This window comes from Netta rufina (assembly GCF_964035555.1).
Source record: "Netta rufina genome assembly, chromosome: 13".
In the NCBI taxonomy this organism is placed as follows: domain Eukaryota; kingdom Metazoa; phylum Chordata; class Aves; order Anseriformes; family Anatidae; genus Netta; species Netta rufina.
Window position 1 is genome coordinate 12,890,319 of NC_140136.1, and position 22,539 is coordinate 12,912,857.

Consider the following 22,539-nt stretch of genomic DNA (forward strand, 5'->3'; position numbering starts at 1 on the left):
CTCCTGGTTTCAGCCGTGTTACCAGAGACCTTCTCGTAACGTTCCTCTTTCAAGACCATTGTTAAAATGCCAAAAAGTCTCACACCGAGTTTGTTTCAAGTTAAAAGGCTGCCCCAGGTACGCAGCCCAGCTTTGCTCAGCCCTCTCCTTCCCCTGGGCTGATCAGAGCAGCGTGGTTCAGGACTCTTCCTCCACCAACAGCCGCCCCTATTTCAGCCTGAACCTCGGTGCCGCGTGGAAACATCACAAAGCACGAGAAGCCTTCCCTGCGCTGGGGACGCTCCCTCACGCTCACAAAATAGAGCACATACTGCTAAGATGCATTTCTAAGGTACAGCAGCACCAACTATAGTTGAAAAACACTTTATTTTTACAGTGTATAAAAGCATAGAAAGACTATTATACAGAAAAATACAAAGCTGAGCAGAGAGCTCAGTCTCGTTTGTTAGAGGTAAGACAAACAGGCTCATCCCGCACGCATCCCAGACTTCAGAAAACAAAACTGTGCTGGCAGTTTAAGTGGGAACACACTCAACCTGCCCACGACAGATGCTGCTTACCACAGCCAGAGGCAGAGCTGTGCCTGGGGACGTGTTTCCAGCACAGGAACTTGTCTTGCGGCTTCTCCAACATCCTTGCAGCTTCGCTTTCCCTACACAAAATGAAAGCTAAGTCTTGTTGCACCATCTGACTTGGAAATGAGCACTCTCATGCCCGCAGCATATTTACAGGAAAGGTGCTACGAATCCCCCAGACCTGGCCAGGGCTCGTACCCCGACACACGGCCCCACAGAGGCGCTACGGGGCTGGCTCGGCTTCACAGCAGCGAGGCTGCAGCACACGCACACACCGGGACAACCGGACGCTGCCTGGGGCTGGCAGCGAGGATTTAAGGACTGAAAAGGGTCACTGAAAGGAGGCTGATGAAATCCCTGAGTTTCCACGGTTCCCAAAGCCAAGGAGGAGGGGGGGAAGTCAGCGATCTTTTCCAAATTCTGGCCTGTTTCAGTGCATCAGTGTCTTTAAGGGAGGACACCGTGAACTGCAGCAGCGCAAGAATTACCTCCTGCTCCTTACCTTCAGTCCTCTAGGAGTCGAGTTCCCATTTCCCACCACCAAACTGCCCAAGTTTGCTTGGATGTTGGCGGTGGGTGAAGGGGAAATAGAGAAGGGGAAAGAAACAGGTAGAATTAAGGAATTACAGTGCAAAATATATGCTTATGGGGAGAGAAACAAGACAGCTCCACAGATTTTTCAAGCCCGTTCTCTCCACGGCCATGCCACGGGGCCTCTCCTCAGCAGGGAGGAGCTGCCAACTGCCTTTGCCCTCGACCGTCAAAAAAAGAACACGGGAGCACGTTCTCTGAAGTAGTGAACTCGCTTTTACACCAAGCATCAGCAGCGCCAGCGAGATGCCAAAGCGCCGCCTCCTCATCACCCGGTGATCACAGCAGGGCTCCACGCCAAAGTACAGCGGGAGTCGCGGGGCTTCAAGTTCCTTTTGTTTTGGCGATCCGCAGAAGAGCCTTGCGAATCCCCGTGCTCCCTTCACACGGGAGAAGAGTGCAGCAACACACGCTGGAGACAGGCCAAGAATTATTGCTGTGCTGAGGCAGCTTGCTCAGGATGACTGAAGAAAATTGACCAGAGAAGAAATAACGACAGGCCTAAAAGGAAAGATGGAGGAAGAAGGGAAGCGCCGCAGGCACCTGAGTGTCCCAGTTCCTGCTGACTGCCAGGAAAGTGCTGTGGCAGCTCCTGCCTCCCAGGAGCAGCATGTGGAGGACAGCCGAGCCCAGCCTGTTGCTGTGGGGTTCAGCAGCAGCACGTCTGGAAGCCCCCGGGGCAGGCACCGCTCACTGCCACTTGTAGATATTCACCATCTTCTCGGTGAGCGTGGCCAGCAGGTGGCTTTGGTTCACCTCCAAGGGGCAGATGTCCAGCACGGGCAGGTCAGCCTGCAGCTTCTGCAGCAAGGAGCCACTGCCGGCATCCCAGAGCTGTGGGACAGAAAAGGTCAAGGACTGCAGCAGTTTCCTCTCCCACCCAAAACGGAGCTTTTCTCCCTAAAGAGAACTGCCCCCCCCCCTCCCATGATGTGGACAGCCCTCATGTCTGGAGGAGGTTGTCCCTGAAGGGGGCCACTCCTGGCCATCCTTGTCCTGAAGAACTGCCTCTCCTTCCTCCCAGTCCCTGAATAAGCCAAAGCTGGCTCTTCCAGACAGCCTGTGCGCTGCTATTTGCCTTCCTCGCTTCCTTCAGGATCTTGAGCTCCACTGTGGCCAAGGCTGCTGCTGATTACCACATCCCTGACTATTTCTTGTTTGCTGAAGAGCAGACTTAGGAAAGCACCATCTCATCTGGCACCTCAGTTAGGGAGAGGTTCCTGATGCTCTCCAGAAACATTTCTGGATTGCCTGTGTCTTCCTGTGGTGCCCCAAGCATTAGGGAGGTTCATACCTGATCCTGACTCAGCAGCTCTCCTGCAGCCTGCTGCCCGTCCTCTGCACCTCAGCTGCGTTTCCACCGACTTCCTTCCAAGCCTTCTCCTCACCCTCCCTCTTTCCTAAGGAGCCCGTGTCCACCCCTCACAGCACTTCCTGCGCTGCTGCCCCACCACATCTCAGTTTCTCCAGTCGTGCCTAGTGCTCGGCAGGGACAAGGCGCCCACCTACATCCCTGTGAGACACCAGGGGCTCGCTGCCTACGCTCCTTTTGGTGGATGTGGACCGCAGGCTGATGTTGGCCAACATCCCACGCCATCAGCAAGTGGCTAGAGGCAAGCACAACACACCAGCCTGCACAGTGACAAAACAATTCCTACCAAAACACACCGACGCTGTGACTGCTTAGGTTTCAATTCCCTAAGAATTGCAATAAAACCCTCCACCCCGCTGAAGGAAACAGGAAATACCATGGCAGAATTAGATGCCTCATCGCCAGCACACACGAAGATGCTGCCATCGTCCTCCGGGCTCTGGAAAATGGCGTTCTTGGTCAGCAGCTTGCAGGTGGGCCCAGCACTGAAAGTCTGCACTGGGTTAGAAGAACACACCACGTCTTCCGAGGCTTCTGTCAGGGGGCTGCAGGTCAGTTCCATCATGACACAACGCACACAGGGGTTGTTTTTACCTGCAAAAGTAAAGAGAGAGCTTTGAAAAATTTATTTGTGGACTAACTTAACCGTAGGAAGACGAGCAACACCACCTCATAGCTGCCTCCTTTTGCCCTCACCCTTTTATCTATGTGCAGACACCCGTTACCATGGACAAAGCAAGTTCTACATTTTCACAGTGTGCTCAACCCCAAAGTTAACTGAGAAACTCAAATATCTGGGCAGAGCACCAACAAAAAAAGCCCACTGTAGTTTCACACTGTTACGTACTAGGCCTGTAGGTTGCGAGGCAGTGCCGCGTGTTGATCTCTGTCTGAATATCAATGCATCCTCCTGGTTCCAGCAGCAGGTGATGAGGCCGGTAGGAGTTGCCAGCCTTCTGTTCCCAAAAACAGGCTCCTTCCAAGGTCCCAGCTAGTATCCCGCCGTAAGGCAACGAGGCCGAGGCCATCCGGGGCAGGTAAGACAGCGACACCATGGGGCACCTGAAAGGATGATAGGCAGCAGTCAGTGCTGCCAGCTGTGGGCGTGCTGGCGTCCTGCCTCGCTGCTCAGAGCCACCACAAAGAAAGGAGCCGAGACAGGCTGCAAAACGGAGCCCCAGCGGGTTTGACAAAGATACATGAAGTTCAGAAAAGATATAAAAAATAAAAAATAAGAAGTTTTTATGTTTTAAGTGGGAATCAGAGAGCATACACCAGCTGTGAAAAGAGATTCACAGCTCTGACACCCCAGATAGGGGGCAGCAGGCTTCAGCAGTCAGCAGGACAGAACTTACTTGTGGAAGGGCCTTCCCTCACTGCAGGTCGCGTCCGTAGAGACAAAAGCAGCTCCCCCAGGGTGTTTAAAAGCAACCTGGTGTAGCCCAGAGACCCACCTCAGCCTGCCTTGCATCCCATCTCTCAGCTTGTGATTGTCTTGGCCAGCCAGTCTGCTTTGGTCTTCCCACTAAGCAAGTCCACACAGCTTAGGGGAAACCCCTCCAGTACACCCTTTTAAATCACCACTTGATTCCCAGTAGAAGAGATGGAAGCAGCAGGGCCTTACGCCTCTCTGCAATTTCTTCTTTTCTACAAGAAATGCTAAACCCAGCTCCAAAACCGAGCCAGTTCTACTGCTTAGTTGTAGGAGTGCTGGGCCCGCTTCTGACTGCTGCATGCTTTCACAAGATGCAGTGGCCAAGGAACCATACCAAGTTATGCACGTACCGTGCAACCTTATGGGAGGTTTCTCATGTCTGTGAGAAGTCTGAATTTTTGAGCAACAGGTTCACATAAAGCAGTTTAGATGATTACAATTGCTGTTTGATTTATGGAGGAAGCTGAGGTCAGCTTCCCACATACTAGTAAAGCTGAGGAGCTGCAAATCCTTATGTCATACCTGGACTTCTGAGGGACCAGTTCCTGGACGTGGGAGTTGGTGTCTCTCAAATCGTAGATCATGATGGAGCCGTTGACCAACCCAGCGTAGATGTAATTCGTGTCATCAAGACACCAGCAGCAGCTCCAGACAGGACGGCCAGTATTGTATGTCTGCACCACAGTGTTTGTTGCCAAGCTGCAGGAGAAAACCAAGATGTTGGCCCTTTGCATGAGCATCTGCGCATAAGAAAGCAGCATAATTAAGGCAACAAATCTAGCTTTTAAGTCTTGAGATTCCCTTGGACTGAATTCTGAATTAATTCTTCCTGTACTCCATATGTGAATCTGGAAAATCTAGACAGAATAATTGCTTTGATATTGTTTGTGAAGTAATTTACAATTCTTCCAGGCCAAGGCTTCCTTTTCTAGATTGATCTTCAGAGACTGGAGTAGGAAGCCTCAGAGCAGGGTCTCATCTGCCTTACTGGAAGAAATTTAAGTTACTTTTCCTGGAAGCAATTAGAGAAACCACGCTAGTGTAATCCCGTAACACTGCATATTCCTGACAGCACAGTGCTCACCTCTTCAGATTATGTCTCATTAATTATCTCCCTCTTTTTACATGAGGGGGACAATACTCATGCCTCAAAAGAAACCAGTTTAAACAGGAGTGAGAGCAAGTGGAGTAAAGACTGTAAAAAAACACATTTATAGTGTTAATTCTTTAGAAACTCAAGTTGGGGAAAGCTGAAGAGAATACATGGAGGGGCACAACTCAGAAGAGCAAAGTTGTCGGACTAAAATGTGTTTGCCAAGGGTGGTATTGTCAATGCAGGCTCAGCACAGGGAGTCTAGTGAGAGAGAGAAGAGAACACACGCTGAAGTAACTCTGGGTAGCCTTTAAAGCACACAGATTTTTCCTTGGGGAAGCCAATTATGTGCAGAACTCCAGAGAAGTAATTTCTCCCAGGTAAGTATAAGACCACAAAGACAAACCTGGCTGGTAAAAACTGACAGGGAGTTTTGTCTTAAAACAGCAGCTAGTTAAAAATCAGAAACATACTAACAAGAAACCAAACCTTGCAAAACCAGAGCTTTGGTGTTATTTTTAGACACCTACAAGCAAGCACAAGAGACAGTGACACTGTGGATGACTCCTTTTGGTAGGGTGACTAGAAAACCAGTAACCACAGAAGAAAGATGACCAAAGGGGGGCTCTTCTTTCAGGCAGGGACCAGCAGACGACTGAAGATGCTGCTGAAGCAAGCACTTAACTGCAACACGTCCTGGGATGGAGCACAAAGGCAAGAGGATCACAGGTTCTCATGCAGCCAATCAGGCAGTGAGAGACAGATGTGGGAGTCAAGTGTCTGAGCAGGTTCTGTGACAGAAAGCCTCTGCAGATTAAACCATGAAAAGAATTCCAACCGAGGAGGCTGGTAGCCTGACGTGCTGGCTTTATCATCAGAGACAGGCAGGTTGTTTACTTTTTACTAGTCTAACAAGCATTTCAACATGGCACAGGGAACGGGAAAGCAAGCATTTTTTGCATTTTTGTTGCAGTATTAAGTTCTCCTCATTATTTCACACAGGGGAAAGAATTCAGTCGTATGACACCCTCTGCCTAACCCTATTCTGACGGATGTGCATAAAGATGTTACTGGAACTCGGTGAGACCAATCAGGCAGCCAGCTTGTGAAGCAGCTCACACCTGAAGGGCAGCACAGAGCAGCAAGAAAACACTCATATGCTGAGAACTCCACCAGGACTGAAGCAATTTCTCTCTCAGCCTCTGCATAATTAGCTTCCAACCTGCTGCTTGAAGTCTCTGCTAGCTCTAGAGCCTCTAGCACATGCTCAATGATAATGCCTCATATCCCAGCTAACACCGAGCTCCACAAGGAGTTTAAGGCCAGAGAAGCTGACATCAGTGCAGGGAAGAAGTGCCCAACCCAAACAATCATTTCTGCTTGATGCCATGCAAGTTGCCATGTCCCACATCTCACTGCAGGAACAGAAAACCAAGCAGACAGTAAATTTCACATCTGTACACTTGTTCTCAACAGAACTGGGACAATCGCTGCTGAATGACTTGTTTGCCACCAAAACCTACCCAGGGAAGGTATCAGACAGGAAGCTCCAGAAGATCTCCACCTAAAAGACCTGAATGCAAACAAGTCTTCCCCTCTGTCAGTTCCTGCATCAGGAAGGATACACTGACTTCATCTTAGCAGCACCTTTTGGAAAGCAGAACAGCAAGCGCTACAAGGCATGCTTAAGGTGACACAGAACCAAATGCAGTTCTGCACAAAGAAAAAGTCAGCTGGGAAATGCTGCTCCCCCCCAGCAGGGCTCACCTGGTCAGTTTGAGAGTGCTGTCTAGAGCGGCGGAGAGCAGCAAGCCGTCCGCACGACTGCCAAAAGCCAGCCCCCGAATCTGTTTGCTGTGGATGGGGATGTACTGACTGCTCTTCAGGTTGGCCACGCTCATCATCTTAACACCACAGCCTGCCAGGGAGACAAACAAAGCAGGTTATCATCAAACAGACGTGCAAAAGCAAACTCGGCGTTAGAATTCTTGCTACAAGGGTCTGCTGCTTCTTGGCTGGTTTCTTCAAAGACATTCTAGCCTAGCTGGAAGCACACGCAGCAGAATTACAGGGCAATTTGAGAACGAGTGTCACTGCAAAGAATGGTTACAGGTGAACTTCACCTACATGTCACAAAGCCTCCGTACAGAGAGGAATTCCTCAGCTCCAAAAAGCTGGAAAAGTAAGGCCAGCTGAAGGCAGAAAACAATGCCGTTACGCCTATAGATAAGGCACATTAACCTGTGAGCCATTAACCAAATAAAGTAAGTTTCATCATCCAGAAAGCATGCAAGTGCTTCGCAAATAGTCTCTCAGACTCCTAATGCCACATCTCCTTCATCCAACAGGAAGCTGGCGCAGGCCCAGCTGTCAGCTCGCTTGCCCCTGGCCCTAACATGACAGGCACAGGGCTGCCCAGGACTCCTCGGCTTCCTATTCCCCCCACTGGGAGACAGGGCTCCAACACTTATATTAAAAGCTTTTTTTTTTCTTTTTATTTTTTTTTGAGGAGTTTGTTGACAGACCAGCTGCACGTGGGTCAAGCCACCTACTGAGCGCGGAGCAATGTTTCTCACTCAAGCTCTGGAAGCTTCTCTGCCTGCCCTGGCGTGCTGACCTCTCATTCTGTCTCGCTCCCCTTTGCCAGGAGCATCACACACGCCTGTCACCTTCCTGCAGATGTGGCACTTGAGCAGAGGAGCCCAAGATCCTCTGCTAGGATCCTGCTGGCGAAGTGAGGGGGGGAGACAGATCACCTTGCCAGGCAGAAGCTACCGAAGCAGAGATGAACCAGGGGGAATCTTAGGAGCATCCCCAGCTTATAAGGCACGTGGAAAGGTCAAGCCAGAGGAGGGAGCAAGCAGAAAACACGTTTCACTTTTGTAAGCCTCCAAATGTCCCCTACAAGCCCCCAAATCTTGGCTCGCTTCTTTACCAGGAATAAAAGTAGACTGTGGAGAAGGCTGCGACACCACGAGACAGCCCAGCGAGTCGCAGTATGCCATCACTCTGCAGTTCCCTGCCTGAGACACCAGGAAGGCCTTCTCCAGGTGGTACTTGCGCTGGCTCTGGCTGCAGGGGAGGCCGCCTGGGAAGCCGGTGCGGAAGCTGCCAGGTTGCTGAGAAGCACTCACGCTGTGCTGGGCCACCAGAGCCTTCAGCTCCTGCAAGGAAAAAGACCTCAGAAAGCTTTAGTACTCCTCTGGAGACCCTGTGCCACCCGTCCCAGGTGCTCCGAGGGTCCTCATTCTCCGACAAGGAGGGAGGATCCGGGCAGCTCCACTTCCACGCTGTCCCTGAAGCGCTGGGTTTCCACGTCCCCTGGCTGCGAGAACAACAAAATCACTCAGCAGGCTCTGCAGGCGCTGGTAGAATCTTCTCCGAGTCCGTTACTGGATGTATCAGACCCCATGAAGAGAGGGCTCTCGGGCAACAGATAAAAGCCAGTAACAATTATTACCAGATCAATGCTGTTTAGAAGAGAACAAGCTGCCAAGTATCGCATGCCGCTCAACCGCAAGAGACAGTCAATTAGAAGCATTTTCCAGAATTTCCAGAATGCCTCCCCCCACCCCAAAGGCCCCAGTTTCAACGCAGACTGACTTGTTTCCTGCAACACCCTCTATTTAATGAGGATGACCCTGTTCTTGTAAACCCCGGCCGGCAAATTCCAGGAACAACAACTCTCCAGGGCTCCAGCCTCGTTTTCTGCTTCCTCCCCCCCTCTCCCTCAGCTGAAGCGTGCTCAAGGATGCTCGCCAGAGCCTTTGCCAAGGACAGCTTCCACCAGAGCATCAGCAACAAGCAAGGTGTTCCTAGAGTTCCTCCTTCCTCAGAGATCTTCAGGGTGAAGTGGCAATGGGAGGAGCAGCACTTTTTGGTGAATTTGAGCCACGGCCAACGACAACGTCCCCAGAAAGCGTCCTGACCAAGTGGGCGTGCTCCAAGAGCACACGCCAGGCAGTGCAGTGCCCCAGGGCATCACAGGGAGCGTACACACACACGGAAAATTGCTACTTGCTTTCTGTTGTCTGAGCAACATAGATTAAGCTTCAAATACTCCATAATTTTTAAACGATTAAGGGCCACGGGAGTGATATTAGGGACGTATTAGTAGGTTGCGAGCTAGCTTCAATATTGAAGCAGCCACCACCACTTAACTCACACCGAAGCAAAGGCAACAAACCTCAGAGAGGGAAGACCAGAGATCAAGCTCTGCGTTATCAGTTGTCATCGAGCCCTGCAACTTTGGAAAACGGCTCAAGAGGAGAGCAACTCCGGTATTTTCCAGAGGTCTGATCTGTTTTGCATCAAACACCTTCCAAATTCACCAAGGGAATAAAAAAAGGACTTGAAGACTCAAGATGATCCCATTTGAGCAAAGACAAAACGTGGGGAGGAAGCAGGGGTACAGAGGGTGCCAGAACGCTTACAGTCTAACCTGTAGCTTCAGGCTTAGAGTGAGGAGGCAGTGAAAACACAAGGAACTTCCAAGAAAGCAACTTCTAATCAAAAAACTAATAAGCTCCATTTCTTAAAGGCAGGAGGGTGCCACTACCACTGAGCATGAGAAGAGATTAAAATTATTTGTTGCTCTGGGGAGTTTGTAAAGCTCTCCTTGCCACCTGCACTCAACATTTACATTTTGACATGAGATATTCATTAAGGCAGGCAGTTAAAAACTGTCAGTGCAGCGTACAGCAGCTAAACACAGCAGACAGAGCCAGCAGAACCAGGGAGTCTTACTGGAGACACATCGCCAAGGTGACCAGAAGCATTGCACCAAAAACCAAACCCCGCTAACTGCGCTCAGGATGCCCTTTTGGCAGCAGAAGCTGATGCATCCTCTGAAATGTTCTGAAGACTTCTCCCGGCTCCTGCTGTTGCCTGAGGGCCTGGAGGACACGTTCATCCCTGCACACACACCCTGAGTGCTTCCTAGATCCCAGCTTACTGCTATGATGAGTGAACTGTCACACGGGTCAGGGAAAGAAGGGGATATAGAGCCAAGTACTTCCTGAGGAGCATGCACGAGGAGCAGAAACAGGAGAGGACAGAACAAGAAAGAAAACAACCAGCTGCAGCCAGCTTTCTGTGGTGGATTGGGTTACAGTGGCAGCAGCCGACCCAAAGCCTACAGACAAAGGCAGTTATCAGATGACAGCCACCCTCTGGCTGCGCTCCCACAGACCTCTGAGAGAAGTCACGCCTGCCATCCCGCACTACAGCCTCAGCCTTGCATTTAACAGAGATAAACGCGTGACCCCACAACCTCCAGCTGCAGCGCAGCACTGCAGGCATTGAACCTGAACCAAGGGAGGCTGGAAACAGCATTTTAATTGGCCTCACTGCAAGCAGCAGCTGAAGGAAACACCAGCTTTTCTTACCACCCATAGATCTTCCCCCGACACCCACTGCAGGTGAACAAAGATCACAAAGGTGAAAGATTTTTTTTTTAATGAAATGTAACAATTACCCTAACATTTTTCCAAAGTTATTAGGTTGGCATTTTTATTGCTGTCTTGACATCCAATTCCTTTTGGTTGCTCTACAGCCTAGAGAGCTTACACTGAGAACTGTAGCAGATTCAGGAAGCGTACAGCAGCGGTTCACGTCTGTTTCCCAGGATCTTGGTGCTCACAAGGGAAAAACCAGGCAAAAGCCAGGCTTCAGCAGCACTGTTCCCAAAATGTTCAAGTCTTTGCCCACCACACAGCACAGAGCTCTCACCAGCGTTGTTTCTGCATGTGAACATGCTGCGTGTGCTGTGCTTTTTCCCCAGTTTTGGTTAGTTATCCTCTCGCCATGCAACTGCAAGTTGCTTTGCTCATATTTTGATATAGCTAAAGACAAAGATAGCCCTTTTCTAGACTAATTCATCTTAAACACTTCATTAACAAAGCTGAAGCCAGTTCATCTTTGTGACCCTAGTGGAGCAGAGAAGGGGAAAAAGCACACAAATCTGAAAAAGGGTCACAGCAAGTGACATGACTAATAATGACCCAGCTCAAGTGCATTAATGATAGGAAAGGGCTCACACAACAGCTTTTTTGGGGTAACTGATGGCCCGTGCCTTCTGTAGGACTTAAAGACACCAAGATTTGTATGGAACAAATGAGCATAGCTCTTCCAGTCCTGTGCAGCTGAACTTTTCCACATTCAGCCTCTGGATGTGCAGGTGTTTCATAAGTTTCTTTTGCAATCCCACAGCACTGCTTTCTGTGGTGACTTAAACCTTTCTATACCAAACACAGCTCCTTGTACAATCAGTAACACCGCTTGCTGAAAGTACAAGGGCAGCAAACTTAAGGAACAATGAGCTAAGTTCTTTAGTAGATGCTAGGGAAAAAGCTCTCACTGAGGACAGCCAGACAGAGCCTTGCCCAGAGAGGTTTTGCAGCCTGCTTGTGGCACTACAAACCCGACATGCCAACGCCCTGAGCAACCTAATGCGATGCCGAAGTTCCTCAGCTAGGGTTGGACTAGAAGCCTCCAGGGATCCCGTCCTGTCTAAATGACTCTCTGCAGGCAGCTGCTTTACTAGATGACCTCTCATAAAATAAGGAACTGGTTAGGCATAACCTCAGAATATAAACCCATGGTTTAGCAACTTATTCTAGACTTCCTGCTGATTTATGGCTCCCCAGCAAATTGTTTTTGCTTTGTTTTTTAAACTTCCAGTTCATTCACAGTATAGACAAGTACCTTGAAATTGCTTCCAGCATTCACATCAAGCACTACAGGACAGTGATGAATGCAGTATAAATACTGAACCAGAGCTTAAGAACACAGGGTACTTAATCTTTATAACGTGCAACTTCAAGTCAATTAGACTGGATTCTCTATCATTTAACACCAAAAGAACAGCAGGAAGATGCTATGGACCTGCAGTTCTATCGTATTCACATTGTTCTTTAGCCAAATTTTATAGTGGGCCAGCTTTCTCATTCGCTTGGTGATCATATCTGCCTGAATTCCTGCACGAAGCTGTAATTTATAGAGCTTTATGTTACATCACATGGGAAAACTTCAGAAAAGGGTATGTTTCTTCATGTAAGATGTAAATAGCCAAGGCTATAAAAAAAATCCGGAAGTAGAAAGAAGCATAGAAGAAATGAAACATTAAGAAATTAGACAAATTTATCATCTACTTCATACAACAACAAAAAAGTAGCAAATTGGTTGTGAAAGAGGCTACTGGAAAACTTAGAACTGGTGGAATACACAAGATAATTCACAGCTGGGAAGTACCAGCAAAGTCCACAGTTTTACAATCCTGTAAATGCAGCCGGGACAGATTACAAAACATCACAGTGTTGCATGAGCCAGAAAGGAAGAGGCTGTTTAGCAACCAGTCATTTACTTTCAGTAATTTCTATTCTAAGGGGACAGAGGCGCTTCTTCGCAGCTGTTCAGCCCCAGCCTACCCTAATGACAAGCTCATGGCACCAGAAGGTGCTTAAGCTAAACACCAACTGATCTTTGCAAGACATTTCGTTGTTTTGTTTTGCTTTTGTAAACAGCCACAAACATACTTTCTCACAAACTATTTCTCAAAAACTTGACTATCCAGTGAAAATACACCCTAGGGATTTTCAAAGCTCGTTTTGGTACAGTTAGGGAAAGATAAGGAGAACGCATTTTGGCACTGTATTACCAGACCTTGCCAGCCACCACAAAACCTGAGCAACCTGCAACATCAGCAGCCAAAAGCACCTCCTGTTAAGCTCTACGTGCAGCTTCCAGTCTTAGAAGCAAGTCAGCATTATGTAGTGTACGTGAATATGCTCACCTGGGATGTTTAGGATACTCCCAATGATTCACCAGATGAGGTTACTAGATCTTGCTGCTTATTAAAACTGAAAGCCTGCTTTCTCTCCTCTGAGGGAGCAGGGAAAAGAAAGCTGAAGAGAAAGGGAGGCTGCTGTGTATCGGTGGTGTTGGACTCACCTGAACTTGCCTGCGGAGCTTGCTGCATTCGTCTGTCAGAACCTGCAACTGGAGACGGCTCTGTGCAGACTCCAGCTCGGCCTGCCTGCGCAACATTTGCTCCTTTTCTATGGACCTGGATGGAAAACAGAAGAAATGCAACCCTTAGGACTAGGAATTGTCTAGGATGCCTCCACGCTGCCCAAACTTTGTTCCTGCTTTATTCCAAGCAGGTCCTGCTCAGGTAAATATGAAAGCAACAGAAGTCTGGTACCATGTTCACCCAGTCCGTTCACCTCAAGATGTTCTCAGTTATGCAACTGCACTGCATGACTCACACAATTATTGTTCCATCGAAAGAACAGCCTTTCTCCTCACCCTCTCCAAATGTGCTAATTTAGTGAAGGAAAGCAGAGAAAGAAATCAGTTGTTTCCTGCTCCACCCCCCGAAACAGCTTAGCAAATTCTATACCATCAACATCCACGTAATCCATCATGTCAGTAACACAGCCAGTCACAACACAGCGAGATCGTTAGGCTTTTTTCTTCTACGAGCAACTGATCTTGCATTTCAGGAAAATACTGCCGTATCAGAACTAGACAGACACAGATAAACTCTGTGAAACCCGTAGGAGCTGTACTTACTACCTCACCTTGAGCCTAGATGTGCATACACAGAGTTTAACAGCAGCAGTTTTGGTAACATGCTTCCATTTTGCTCTCCTAAGTACTTTACATATGACTGAGCGGTTAAGGAGGGGAAAAACCAGCAACATTCCTTAACATTATTTGCATATTTGGTCCATAATGTGGCCACTGCATCCTGTGCTTCAAAAGCTGCAATAGTCTGCTATAATAAGATAGATCTAGTTTGTCTTTGTAACCTTAAAACACAGCCTTGCATGTTTACCCAGCGCAGAGTTCTGTTCTTTCCCTATTGCCTTATCATGTTATTTTTCTGTTGCATAAGAAACAGGTGAAATTCCGTATTTAACCATGGAAACATTCTTTACACAAGCACCCAGAGCCCGAAGGCTGGCGTTTCTGAATGCGAGGAACGAAACCTGTGAGCTTATACCCAGCTCAAGGCTCTGCACAAACAGTATCGATGTATCAGTGTTCCCATTTGTCCTCTGCTCGTGGCTACGTGCCACCAGGCAGCCGCTGCCAGCAGCTTAACAGGACCGACGGGCAGCCACCGCTGTCTGCCTCCCCACAAAGCCAGGAGGCAGGGGGTGATGCATTATTGCACGTGGGGAATTGCTGCTGAGGGATTCTGAGACACAAGCGGCAGTCAGACAGCTGCCTCCACCCAAGAAGTAACGAGATTTAAGCACCCAAATGCTGCTGTGCTTTTGGAACAAAAATTAAAAAAAATAATGTGTGTAATCCTTATGTATTGATTGTTTTGCAGTGTCTATCCACTAAAAAAGTGTGACCCTTCTAGAGGAACAGATCAAACACTGTCAGACAGTGGCAATCTGGACAGAACAGATACTTTCCCCTCATGACATTTACCTCACTATCCTAGTAATTATTCATCAGAAGGATTTGGGAGGAGTTTCTGTTGAAAGACCATGTTAGAAGAATAGCAATATGCTTCGGAACACGTTATGGAGAACCCAATTAAATTCTATTCACTTCAAGATTCGGGAAAACTCAGAAGTCTGCAGCCTTTTGATTTCAGAACAGTATCTGTGACAGCATTTTAGTGAAAAGAAATTAGTGCCCATTTTCCTACCCACTGTTCCCTTTTTCAAAAAAAAAAATCTACATTGAAGTTGGAAGGGGGAGTAGAGTCCCAGTAATGCTTGCTGACCTTTTGTAAGTAAAGCTACATGAAGAGTTTGACAAAGCAAGATGGAAAGTGATTCATACGAGAGATTACTCTGTTTAATGCATGCAGAAGAGATGACAGAAAAGGTCAGTTATTCACCCTCTTTGCATTTCTAATTACACTTTTCTCATCTAATGATGAATTAGCAATATACAGCTTTTTGGCAACAACTCTGCGTGTTCTCCCGCGGTGACATTTCAGGAAACAGTACAAGACAGCTTTAGCAACTTCAGTGCCACAAAGCACAAACTCGGGATTCCTGCTCCAAAGGAAATTTCTCCGTACAGGTAAGGCGGGCAGAACGCAGCAAGAAGTGGTTTGTTAGGACAACCATCCCCAAGGGGATGCACAAATTGCTTTCGATAACACAGGAAATTAAAGCATGAAGTAAAAGCCAGGCTGCAGCTTTCCTTGACACGCAACCAGCGAGGCTGTGTGTTTAGGTGGAGCCTCCGTACCTCTTCATGCGTTCCTGCTCGCTGGTGTCCAGCGCTTTCAGAGTACGGGCGTACAGCACCACGATGTCAGAGCGTTTCGCCTTCTTATTGCACTGAAAAAAAAAAAAACCAACATCTGTTCACCTTCAAGAACATCACTGCCAAACCATGCGTCCCGACAGCTTGCTAGGCATTATTCTGAACAATCCTTCGAGTTTTGAAGGGAGGGGGTGTCTACTTATAAAAACAAAGCCCCAAGTCAGAAATATAACTCATCAACTGGAGCTCCGATAGGGGCTACAACAGTTTAGGTCCTGGATCCTATTGCACCTTTAAAAAGGCATCTCCTTGCTTCCTACTAAATTTGTTTTACTAAAGCACCAGAAACACAACGTGGCCGGGTAAGATCCATGGAGGGCAAAAAAATTACAGTGAAGCAGAGGAAAACATCCAGAGCAACACAGCAGCCCCACCTCCGCTTTGAAAGCACGAAGACTGGCTACTTGGACAGCAGGCTAGATTTGGGCACCTGAGTCTGCTCCCAACAACGTTAATTATGTATTATATTCCTCTGATCAAATCCTGTAGGTCCAAATCCACAAAAACACTCCTGTAGCAGTATCAAACACCAACACCCCCCGATTTCAGTGATACCAAGGCAATCAGACACTTCAGTAATTTTGTGCATCTGCCCGTGACCACTTCATAGTTTACATCCTTACAATGCAGGGGTCGCACCTCCCTGGGTTGGGACTGCAAGAAATGACAGCATCTGCAAGCTTCCTGCTTTGCAAACACACTTCACTGATCAGAAGAGAGGCAGCGAGCGCTGAGATCAAGTAAACTCTGCCAAGAGGTAAATTACTATATGCGCTTAAATTGTAGACTTCTCTATTATTTAGCAGCATGAAGATACCGTGGGCAACAGCTTCAGATCAGACAGCTCCCCCACACACCTCAAAAAACTGCTTTGCAGAGCAGTAAGAGGCTAAGACAGCTTTCCTGGCAGCCAACGGCTGTCACTGGCAGGGCCTGGCACGCTGCAATTTCACAGGATCTTGCACTCAAGCCACTTAGTACACAGAGCAACACACAGCAGCCCTCTGCTATTCAATTAGAGAGGGCCCCGTCGCAAAGGATGGCGACTGAAAACAAAGGGAAGATGATTGAGCTGCAAGGTTGTCTCCAGAGCAGGAAGTGCTTGCAGGAAATTTTCCTCCAGTGATGTAATTACTGGAAAAGGTAGCGAGCATCCCTCGCAAGTTGTTAGGGCTCAGCAAGAAAGCAGACAGGGTTCCGAAGAGCAGAGATGTCACGAAGGTCTCTGAGAATTTTGTCTGGGCATAGAGTGGACAAAAAGCTTACACAGAACTGACAGAGATGAGAAAAATTAGGTTTGGGCCTCTGCCATGGCAACAGCGGGTCTTTAGGTTTAATCACAGCACCCATCAACAGCAAGCTTCTTGTTGGGAGGAGGAATCCTGCACCAAGTGAAGCAAAACTATGGGAACTCTACAAATGACAAAGCCAACGAAACCCCAGGCTTCCAGCCGCTGAGAGAGAAAGCAGCAGAACAAATCCCATTTACAAGGTACTTGTTGACCTATTTTTTTTTTTGGTCAACATTCCTTTCTGGAAAAAAGGAATTAGGAATGGGAATACATCACAGGAAGGCACAGACCTAATCAAAAAGATCCATATTATCCATGAATCTTATTACCCAAAAGGAAAAGAAAGCACCTTAAAAGCAGGTCTACCACTTGCAACTGCTCGTTACAGGGTGCAGCGTATTTCTCAGTCCACTCTGCCCAAGCTGCCTGCACAACCTGACCCTTAGGCTGCAAAAGCAGATGCAGTTCAGAACAGATGACTAACCTATTGAAAACGTTTCTCCAACAGACTTCTAGTCCAATAACGCATTCTTTATGCTAAATTAATGGCTTCTAGGAATCGGTCTGCCATTCCTGCACTCCAGGAGTGCAGCGCAGCGTTCTGAAACCAATTACAGGCTTAGCACTTGAACGAGCAAACTTCTGAATCTGCAAGTCACAAACGCTCTACTTCAGGGGAGAAAATCCATGCTGGAATCCTCCCCTTGAAGCACTGCTATCTGTGCCTGGGCTACCTGCATCCAAATAATTGTGATTTGGGTTATTTCTGACAGCGGGTAGCATGAGATTCTTTATGCAACAAGCAGCTGTAGCTGTTACAGTGCCCCCCTCGGTGCACAAAACCACCCTGGGGTTTTACCTGGGGGCACTTCCCGGCCTGCCCCCTGAGCCACCTCTCAATGCAGGTGTAACCGAAGAGGTGCCCGCAGCGCAGCGCCGACAGGCGGTGGTCCCCAGCGTTGGTCCACTGCTCAAAACAGATGGCACAGGTATCCCCCTCCTCCTCCTCCTCCAGTGGGGCAACAGGAACCGAGGGCTCTGGCTCCTTTAGTGGAGATCTCTAAGATTTAAGAAAAAAATATATAAGCATTTCTTTAGGTAAACGCAGCATTTACCATATTTGATCCATTTCCAGGAGCGTTTAGGTCACCTTACCTGCTTTTGCTGGACTTCAGCCCCTTCATCTTCGTAACTTCCACGTCCTGCAGAAGCTTGAGGCAGCTCTGCTTGGGCCTGACTGGAAACTGAGAAAAGCACCGCTTCAATAAACTGATACATATTGAGGGAGAGGGCTTCTCCTCGACTGGATCCATAATCATCAGGGCATCAGTAACAGCACAGGTGAGGCACAAAGCTTTGGATCAACAACCTGGGTAGGGAAGGCCATGCAGTTTGCCTGCACACCATTCTCTTAACCAACTGCAGCACTGAAGAGCTTTCTGCCCCTTTTTTTTCTAGAAGGATGCAGAATTCCAGCGTATTCAGTGTCAGAAGAGATCCTTTAAAGACAGCCATTGTCTTCATTGTGCAGACTTCTCTGACCTGCTGGAAGCAAACACGCCTGCACACAGGCCCATAGCTGGGCTGCTGTAAGGTTACAGCCCCGCATCACCGTGCCCACAGACACCCATACACACAAGTTCTTTTTCCAAGGGTTCCAAGTGTGCATGTCTCACATGCCAGAGGCATTTCCCACATGCTGCTTGTCCGTTCACCCTGACCTGAGCAGCTTTCTAACCAGTGGTTACCCAAGGCCACGTCGTTTTGTGGTGTCCCCTTGAGCCCTTGTGCTGGAGCTGGGGCACGCAGCAGCACCAGGCTTGGATTCCTACCACCAGCACACTAAAAAAGGGGCAGAAAGAACTTTCTCCCCACCCTTCCCTGGGGAAACAAGAGAGTTCACAGTGACAGTTAGCATCCAAGGCAGACATTCTCAGTCCACTGGAGAAGTAGCACCTAGCCCTGCCTAAGGCTAATAAGATTTTCAGCCTGTACAGTGCTGGGCGGAACAGGAACCAGCAGCTTATATAAGCAAGACAAGGGGATTCCAGAAAACCCAACAGAGAGCATATGTTCACACAATACCAGACAGCACTTAACAGCTTGAGCTCCTGTCACGTGTAAGACTAGCTGAGAGCAAGTGGAAGGAAATCTGTTCAAAGGAGCCCTCTTAGATATAAGCCCCCCAAAAAGGTATCCAGGGAGGTTTGGTTTTGATTGTCTAGCCTAAGGGCAGAGAGAAGTGTAAGGACGTTCCTTAGAGCCCGGCATTTCTAAGAAATAGAGAAATTAAAAATATATTTCTCGTATTCTCTGAGCATCAATAACCTTGAATACCAAAGTACTACTTGCCACTCTTACATAAACTACATATGTTCATCACAAACCATGTCACTGAATGCGTGGCAGCCTGCAAACGTGAGTTTAAATAAAGAACTGCAAGCCAGAACAAGCTGAGGAAAGAAAGACAAAGCCCTGCCTTGAGCACCTCTATCTTCTCAGCTCAGTGCCACAGGAAGTTACAGGAATGAGAACTCTAACCCAAACGCAGACAAAAGCACAAATAATAATAAAAAAAAAAAATCCTGACTCAGACCCCTCTGAAAACTGAAAGCCCTGCTTATCTCCAGAGACATGACTTGATGTCCTCAAAAATATTCCTCAACAATAAATAAGAGAGGAAATGTTCCAAGCAACAGCCTCTAAATGTGAAGTTATTTTGAACACTTCCAGGATTATTTATAAGCGAGAGCCTGCAAATAGCAGAAAGATTATGTCTGAGATCACGGCAGCAGTCACGTGTTGCTGCTGCTGCTCTTTGGAGCCGCTTGCCAGCGAGCCTTGTGGTGGCAACCCGCTCCCGCCAGCTGCGGGCACAACGATCTCCGAGCACCGTCTGTTGGGAAGCTCGAGAGGATTTCCCTGCTGGGCTCTGAAGCAACGAAATGAGTTTCTGGAATTAAGTACAAACCTGAGCTGGCTGCTGCAGGTGTCTCCCGGGCTGCTGGGGATGGTGGTGCTGCAGCCTCCGCCTCTTCTTCCTCCTCCTCCTCCTCAGAAGCGCTGCTGGCAGAGCCACTCAGCTCTGTTTCAGGAGACCCCTCTTCCTGGCTGCTCCCCGCCACACGCGAGGGCTCCAGACGTGCAGCCGCTGTGGTAGCTTGCTCCTGGCTCCTGCTGATTTGGAAGTAACTGTCCAACGGTGCCCTGCGTCCAGAGAAGGGAGAAATGAAAGCCAGGGTGATTTCAGGTAGGCTGAAGGCTCTGAATGCTTCCCCCAGCTGGTTTGCAGCACAGTTCCCAGGCTGTGAGTGCACATAAGAAGGGATCAGTCAGCAAGACAGCCCCTGTGTGGGAGAGGGGCAACCCCACACAGCCGTGAGCAATCAGCAGTGGCACAGAATCACTCAGGTGAACTCTGAACCCTCAGGCCATCCAGGCCAACGTTTTACACGGTACTGAAGTCCACCACTAAGCCACATCACTAAGCTCTGCATCTCCACGCTCCTCGAAGCCCTCCAGGGATGGCGACTCAACCACCTCCCTGGGCAGCCTGTTCCAACACTGCACAGCCCTTTCCATAAAGAAACTTCTCCCAAAACCCATCCCAAAACGCAGCACCCATCCATTCTGCCCAGCCCGTGGAACTCCTATGCTGTAATTACAATTATAACCCAGACCTGGATCCCACTGCCCCTGGTAATAATGAGATAAACGAGGCTCGTACCAGAGCCTCACCCCACCGACTACTTTCTGCCTTCCCCCTTCTTTTCCCCAGAGACTTCACCCCTGGAAAGTAACTTCTTCCCCTTGCCCTGCACCAGCTCCTCAATTATCCTGCAGGTTCAAAGCAGAGTTTTTGCCAGGTTGCCTTCCAGCCCCGAGAACTGCAGTGACCTTCATGAGCAATCCACGGGCAAACAGTGTAGTAATGTTTAATCACTGGGGAGGAAAGGAGATGTCGGTCTGACTGCATTTAAAGACAGGGCTCCAGTTAATTATAATTTCACCCTCGGCATTTACAAAAGCTACAGAGATGAGACAGAAACCAAACAGACCAGAAATAGGGATTTCTTTCTGGCTAAGGAGTGTGCCCACTCATCACCTTTCAAACTCATTACTAACAGTGTTAAACACAGGATTTTTTACTTTCTTTGCCTGAAGATAACAAAACAACGTGTTAGTTTGCTTGTTTGTGAAAGCTTCTGCAGCAAGGGCCACCAGAGCACCTAATGAGACAACCTCAAAACAAAGGTGAAAGGCAGCAGAGCTCAGTGGAGCTCATGCTAAGCGCTGGCTGGAAGTGCTGAGGCGGTTCTGCTGCAGGAAGCACCACCAGGAGCCCGGCAGAGCCACGGAACGGGGGGAGCAGAGGCTCTGCACGTCAGAAAGCGTGGAAGGGCTCACAGGTCAACAGTAAGTGAAGAAACAGGGGGGAGGATTCATTTAACGAGGAGCAAAGACGCCGCCAGGTGAGATCAGAGTTCTGCCCACGGTGCTTCAGAGGTTTGTGAGGTGCTCAGAATTCAGCCACAGCCCTGGAGCGAGGAAGCACAGCACAAATCACTGCTGATTTACCTGGCACTGACTGTCCTCTGGGAGCCCCCGATCCTCTGCTGCCTGCGAGCCCTTCTCACTCGTGGCCGTGCCACAGCCTGCGACCCAGGCACCAGCGGGAGCTGATCCAACACCCCCAGAAACCTCTGCAGTCCACTGGGATTCACTGGGTGGTCGGGTCTGGCAGCTGCTTGCCCTGTCCCAGCGCTCGATGTGCCAACAGTCTCATCCTCGTCGTCAGAAATGATGGTCACGCCGCCTCCTTCGCTGCTCAGCACCACAGTGTGGCCTGAGGGCTCCGGGGGAAGCATCCCGTGGTTCTCTGCGGGGTCATCAGCCACTGGCTGGAGGTCGACTTCCATCTCTTCTTGAGCCATTCCTGTCAAGGGTTGAAGCAGAAATCTCACATCTGTAAGTCTGCACCCTGCTTGTAGCCTGACAGCAGTGACTAAACAAGCCTTTACAACTCAGGCTGCAGATACTTTGTCCTTTTGCCTCAGACATGCAGCAGAAAACCCAACTGCCCCTGTCAATAAGCGTGCACGAGCTGGCCCAGCAGGCAGCACCGTCCTCAAGTCCCTGACCCGAAGTCTTGGGCTCAGCAACAGCCAGCACCAAATGCAGGCTGAAAAACCATGTTGAGTGAGCCTTGGGGGAGTGGGGAAAGTCAGGGGGTGTTTGTTGCTGTTATTGAACTGCCAGTGAATGCATCTGCATCTCAGAGGACGGTTTGGAGATATCCTAGAGACTCCCCCTGGTGAAAAATGCTGCACGAGCACTGACAAATAGAGCCAGGAGCGAGCGGTGCGTCTGCCCATCGCACTGATCTCTCTGGAGGCTCTCATTTATTTCAATAAAACTCCATTACGATACCAGATCACCATGACTCTTACCCACAGCTTATTTAAGAGGCCCTTCTGCTACCTGACCTTCACCAGCACCGTGCAAACCCAGAAAGGGTACCAGAGCAAAACCCACAACCGAGACATTTTGGGCAGCAAGTTACCCCCAGTGTCAGCATTTGTGGACCCACATTCATCTGAGACTGGACAAACATTAAATTTGCAGTAAAAGCCTCAAGTATGTTAAAAACGGATGCCCTGCAAGCCTCTGTGGGACAAAGATTTCAGTTTTTTTCCTCCTAGAAGGACTACCCTAGGTTTTAAGGAAAAACAGAAGAAAAACAGTCTGTGTTGCTGGATATCATGCTGCTCTTGGCCACGGAACTGGACAGCCCCCCTGCTCTGCAGGCAGGCTGCAACACAAAAAAAAGGCTTCAGGATTATTTCATTAACTGAACAAATGAAAAAAAGTCGCCTAAA

At 48.8% G+C, this 22,539-nt stretch overlaps 1 protein-coding gene across 1 annotated transcript; it reads right to left on the reverse strand.

Moving 5' to 3' along the window:
• Window positions 1-587: 587 nt before the first annotated feature.
• On the reverse strand, window positions 588-21,594 carry RFWD3 (ring finger and WD repeat domain 3; the record flags this gene model as incomplete). The annotated part of the gene is made up of 12 exons (XM_084294841.1): window positions 588-2,000; window positions 2,915-3,132; window positions 3,386-3,600; window positions 4,496-4,672; window positions 6,834-6,984; window positions 8,002-8,230; window positions 13,017-13,131; window positions 15,291-15,382; window positions 17,520-17,720; window positions 17,816-17,904; window positions 19,632-19,867; window positions 21,239-21,594. 12 exons carry the CDS (start codon window positions 21,592-21,594, stop codon window positions 1,857-1,859), a joined length of 2,223 nt encoding a protein of 740 aa, XP_084150967.1. The 3' UTR covers window positions 588-1,856.
• Between the last annotated feature and the right edge of the window lie 945 nt (window positions 21,595-22,539).